This window comes from Lepisma saccharinum, chromosome 11 (assembly GCF_977018435.1).
Source record: "Lepisma saccharinum chromosome 11, izLepSacc3.1, whole genome shotgun sequence".
NCBI classification, from domain to species: Eukaryota; Metazoa; Arthropoda; class Insecta; order Zygentoma; family Lepismatidae; genus Lepisma; species Lepisma saccharinum.
The window spans coordinates 17085656-17091655 of NC_139239.1; the positions used below are offsets into that span (position 1 = coordinate 17085656).

Below are 6000 nucleotides of genomic sequence, written 5' to 3' on the forward strand. Positions count from 1 at the left end.
TTTGGGATTTGGAAGTGGATACAGCTTCAACTCCAAAGCCATTCCCCTCGCTGCGCCAGGCCAAGATTCGACGTAAGAGTTGCTCACATTAGCCTCCAAATACTAATACTGAGTAATATATTCAATCAAAGTTATCATTTCACTTTTGGGTGTTGAACTGGACCTCTAGATTGTCAGTGGTGACCTAACATCATAAGGTCAATTGCATTCTGCTGCGAAGAAATAGCAGCGGACTCCAATTTTGAGAGATAGATAATAAAGTGGCGATGGGAATCTATTCACGGAAATTTTTTCACTCAATGAAATTTCGATTGGAAGTACTGTGGCTCCAAAAAGGTGTTTCCACACCGACAATGGCAATGGTGGATCTCAATATCATTATTCATAATTTAAACGATGCCATTTCTTTTCGATATACCACTGAACATATATTTCTTAAATACTTTCTCATAGAACAAGAACCTTTTTTTTAATACGTAGATCATCAATGCTCGAAGTGTGCATGTAGGAGGGGGGGACGAAGGGAGATGCTATCCCCAAGATCAGAAAAAAATCATAAAGTATCCCCACAGGTAGGATAATTTGCATAAGCATCATCCTCCACTTACTGCAATGTCTTCAAGTTGATCCCAAACTCGAACAGGCAAATTCGCAGCTACGAATTTTCACATCGAACACTGTAGATCACAGAATCGTAACAAATTGGTTGATTGATTGATTTGGTGTTTTAAGTCCACTTTATGCACAGTAAGGCTAATCGGGGTCTGAACCTACAGTTTAAAGTGGAATCCGAACCACTATGTGCCTCCACCGCGTAACAAGTTCGTCTCTCTGAGAGGAATCATTGACACAAATTAGTGCGAGGGGGTAGATAAGAGTTGGCTTCAAGTCCTGCGTAAGAAACACATGTGATTGGTCATCAGGTGCGCCCAAGGCGTAAACGTGTTTTCAGTCAAGATGCTATGCTGCATCATGCTTTAAATTATTTACAAAGGTTACCTTTATATTAACATGTGATTCTATAGCGTCAGTAACTTTTGCAAGAATAAAGAATGAACGGAATTATAATTATTTTTGGAAACATCAAACAAAATGTATCAATTCAAAGACATATTAGTGATAAAGACACAAAAATTATATTAACTTTTAATTTCAAACTGTGAAATGCAAGACATATAATTTCTCATGTAAAATCATAACATATTGTATTTGCCATTTTTATTCTCGCCATTTCTACTCTTGCCATTTTTACCGTTGCAATTTTTTCCTTTGCCATTTTTACCTAAAGTCCTGTAGACAATTGACACACTACACTACGTTTACGACACACTGGGTAGCATATTTTCCAATCGATGGTCATCTGCGAGCAAGTAAGTTAATTCTGCATTTCGGAGAGTTGCGTGGGCCCCTTTGGCTGAGACAATACATGGAGTTCTGAGTTTTTGACAAGTCCATTTCAGTTTCTTGTACTTCCACAACAATCGTTTCTCTGGTAGAAGAGGTCCTTCCTCTATACAGCAGCTGGGGCTAATTTTGGAATACAGTAGTCGTCCTCCGGCAGTGACAATTATGGACTCCCTGGAACGTGGAAGCAGGATCACCACCGAAAGGGAGAGAGGTAGCTTTTCAAATGCTTCCTGCCCGCTGATGCGTGAAGGACCTAATCTTCAGAATCTCTAAACTGTGTGTGGCTGGAAAGTGGCCGGTCAAGTTAAGGACAGGACTCTGTCAATGTAATCGAATCATAAGGGAATAGAAAATAAATTAACAGCAATGACGTCACATATTGGTTCCAACTGTTGTAACTTTTTTTGTAAGGTAAAAAATAGACGTGAAAGTGCCAAAGATTGTGTTGATTTCCTTGCCAGGACAGATTTTTTCATACAAATGTTAGCGATCTTAACTATACGCCAGATAATGAATACATGCTTTTATTATATTTATTCTTATACTGTTTTTATCTGTTAATGTATCAATAGCAATACAATAGTAATTAAATATTTATTAATAATATTTTAATTTAATATAATTATAATACATAGGTACAATTAATATAAGTTTATATTATTATTATTATCATCATTATTATTATTATTATTTCTGAGACACTTGGTTCTGACCCCCGAAATTAATTTATGAATACGTGCCTGAATTAGCTCCTAGTAAATTTATAAATTTTCGGCTTTCACATTGCCGTAAGTTTTCTTCCTGTCTTCTTTATATTCTTTTGAAAAGAGGAATGGTAAGAGCAGATCCTAGCCCCAATTTTTAATTATCCATCCCTACATAGTCACAGCGCTCCGTGCCTGCCTCCGTGGCAGGTGGTTAAGTGGTTACCACAGCGCTCTACAACGTCAAAGGTCCCGTGTTTGAATCCCTGCCTGGGTGTATATATACTCTTTTTGAGAGTCTCTCAAAGAGTTTCTCCTTCGCGTTTGCAGTTTCCTCAGAACTATATCAGTTTTTATTCTATAGAAATTAATATTCCTAATTTGATTTATCACAAAATACGAATGTAATTAGTTTCAAAGTAGTATCCAATATATCACCCACAATTTTTTCGAAAAAAAAACAACAATTGGTCTTGTTTGTATGGCAATATTACTTTTCACTTTGTGCATTTCAAATAATTTGTCCATTAATTTATTTCATCTTTACAATCTTCGTCCTGATTACAACAATATTAATAACAATTCAAGTCTGCTTGCTTAATGAGTACTTGCTTTAGTTTAGTTACATTTGAAGTCCACTTTCTGCAAATGAAGGCTAATCGGGACTGGACCTACAGTTTAAAATAAGACCCGAACGACTTTCACCTTATGCCGAACTACACCCAACTGGTCGTCTTTTCACCATAGGGGCAGTCAGTCTACCGGGATCTTAATGCATTTGTGTTTCCAAATACACTCTTCTCAAGAATGAATGAATATCATTTGTGTACTTCAGTAAAAGTAACATGTACAATATGGGATTCTCGATATATTTCTTTATTTCTCTAAGGGTTTCACAATATTTTACTTGCGCGGAATGGGGTGGACACAGACAATTACTACTATATGTCACTGCATCATAATTCATCCGATTGATAACGGTAGCGATACGGGAATTTTCTTCTAATCCTGATTCGAGTCTGACGAGATGGCTAAATTATTCTCATCTGTCGAGGAAAATTATTAACTAAAATTATCTGAGATATTATTTCCTTTGAGTTAGACAGCAAACGATGCCTGTGAATGGAACCAACAACTAGCCTATATATAAATCATGCTTGATTTATTTGGTGTTTCAAGTCCACTTTATGAAGAGTAAGGCTAATCGGGACTGGACCTAGAGTTTAAAGTTGGATCCGAACCACTATGTGCGTCCACCGGGTATCGAATCCGGGACCCCTTGATTACAAGGTTACGATGCAACAACTGCACCATCGGCGAAACCCTATTAAACCATAAAATAAGTTAGACATTCTAGTTAAACTCGAGTCTCCATTTGTCTTGTATTTTTTGTTATTGTATTTTAATTTTCTTTACATTAGCCATCTGCCGTGATCTTAGCTCGCGTTAATTTGAAGAAAACACTTAAAATTTTTCAACGCCATCTTCTGGTGGGGACTTGCGGACCTCCTGGAGAGAAACTGAAGGTAAGGCGCTGTGCGCTCTCCCTAACGAGGAGTATCAGAACTACCAAGAGTGCTCAGAAAACTACCGGTGCTCAGTCAAGCGTGGTGAAGGGTGACGGCCATAAGCGGGATTGCTCTGGTTATAAAATTACTTACTCTGTGGTATAACGTATACTGCATGAAAGGCGCGTTGAGTTACACCATCTATGCTGAGTGTACGGTGTTTAGATTTGAAACAACTAAAATATTATTCCATACGTGTACAGTAAACGTTGTAAAGTATGTATTTAAGCAGCGCCATTGTTTTGTACCTAATAACGTTTTATACGAAACGTTATTCCTCTCGGTTGAATAGTTATCGGCTTTTAAAAATGTGAAGTGATACATTGTTTACATCTCACGCGGCCGCCATTACAACTTCCCTCGTATGGGAACAAAAGTCTATCGACAAGTACGCTGATAAGTATCGTGTGAGGCGAAAACTAGCAAATTGGTAGCCAGTCCAGCGCGCTAAGCACTCGAAAACGGAGGTCGGCAAATAAACTCAATTTTTATATTGAACTTTATACAGTTAATGCCTTATTTGTTTTCCAACAAAAGGCTATTCCACGAAGCAATAACTCTTTAACATCCCAAAGTTTTAGTTGGATCCTCTATGATGCATCACTCCAAAGTATTGGCCCTCCCTTCAGACGGCAGGATGAAAGTTTTGTGATATCATTTTGGATGTTTACTTTAAATCGAAATTTAAAAAAAAAAAAAAAAAAATACGAATATTAACACAAGTTCTGCATAAGATTTTTGATAAAGAGGCTCCTAAATACGTATACTATTTTATCACAACCAGCCTCAAAAATATTAACAAAAAATTGTAAGCTTTCCAAGTTTTTCTAAATATGTTATGGAAGGGAATAATTAACACCTCACTCTTTTCGAATCATTCACAAAAATAGCAAAATGCCTATTTTCCTACGTTTCTGCAAAATAACTCCTAGTAGTTCCCACTCCTCATGATAATGGGTCATTGAACTCGCGACTTCATAGTAACTACGTACACTGGCGTACACAGGATTTTTTTTCGGGGAGGGCTCTAATTGTAAAGGTGAATATTGCATAGCCGCGTTCTAGGGGGATACATGATTACCATTTCAAACCTTCTTTTCAAAAGTTGTTCAAAGACAGAAATGGTAATGGGGAGCAGTTACCACTTGTTTCTTTCCTGAGTTCTTTACTGCTATCATTGATTTTATTTTCTAAAAAAAATGGAAGGGGCTGTAGCTTCATCAGCTTTCCCCTGCGTACGCCAGTGACTACATAGACTTTCTCTTTCTCGTGGGCGTAACTTGGCGGAGCAATGGAAGCTCTCCCTCACTTCCAGGTTTATTAAAATTTGCATGTTAGGGGTACTTTTAACCCTTCTGGAACATGAAGTTCATTCTGCCCTCCCCAAAGTTAGTCCCCAAGTTACGCTGCTGTGCAACATTATATTTATCGTGTTTTTTTTATTATTTTTTTCAGGATAGTTCGATGCGCCGGCAAGTCCCCAAGTCACGGAAGTTGATGAAATATCTTTACAGCAAAGGCAGATACAACCCTGCACAATACACGGAAGTGGAATAGAAGAGGAAGCAAAGCATGAGAGAACGTGGAAACTAGTCTGATTTGTACAAAATTTCAAATAAGTATGGTGACACTAAATCTTGAATTAAAAAAATATATATATAGTGTAATAATGTCATATTTCATTTCTGAATAGTTTTAAATTATATTCCATTGATGGATTATAACGGTATGGTAAATCAGTATATAAGTTTTAGTTTATTACGTGCCACGGTGAAGCACCTGGAAGGGTGCCTATTAAGAGAAGTATGAGAGTTTTATAATCCAATCCCCATTAACTTATCTTAAAAGTGAACTTAAAACGAATTTCTCCCAGGCTGTGGCGTGTCCAGCATTTTCGAAAGATTGATTGATTTGCTTTATTTTACATCGCTCTTTGTGCCACTTTTGGCTAATTTCCGAAGATGGGGAAATGATATAATATGATGAATGGACCAGTAGCGTACGCAGGATTTCATCAAGGGGGGTGTTATTTCTAACACTTTTTTCCAAATTCACATTACCGTTGTTTTTTTATACTTTAATTACATAATAATAATCACAATTAATTAATAATACTTATAATTAATTAATTAGCTAAATTAATACTAATAATACTACTAATACAGTAGTGGGATTGGCTATATAACCAGCACGAGAAATGATGAACCCCCCTCAAGCAGATTTGGCTACACTTAAAACAAGCTCAACATGCCCATATGAGCTTTTTGCTCAAGTGTGGAACCCCGTTTAATCCAAGATTTTTGTAAAAATGCCCTCGGGAA

The 6000-nt window shown here is 37.0% G+C and overlaps 1 protein-coding gene across 3 annotated transcripts in view; it reads left to right on the forward strand.

Annotated features, from left to right (window-relative positions):
* LOC145995151 (protein lethal(2)essential for life-like) overlaps positions 1-5321 on the forward strand; it is a 44444-nt gene extending 39123 nt beyond the window's left edge. For 2 of the 3 annotated variants that reach the window (XM_083131700.1, XM_083131701.1), the window contains exon 4: positions 5135-5321. In XM_083131700.1, coding sequence (XP_082987826.1) covers positions 5135-5236 — 102 coding nt within the window. In that variant the 3' untranslated portion in view covers positions 5237-5321. The remainder of the gene's footprint in view (positions 1-5134) is intronic. The other variant, XM_083131702.1, reaches the window with a different exon arrangement.
* The last annotated feature ends 679 nt before the right edge of the window (positions 5322-6000 follow it).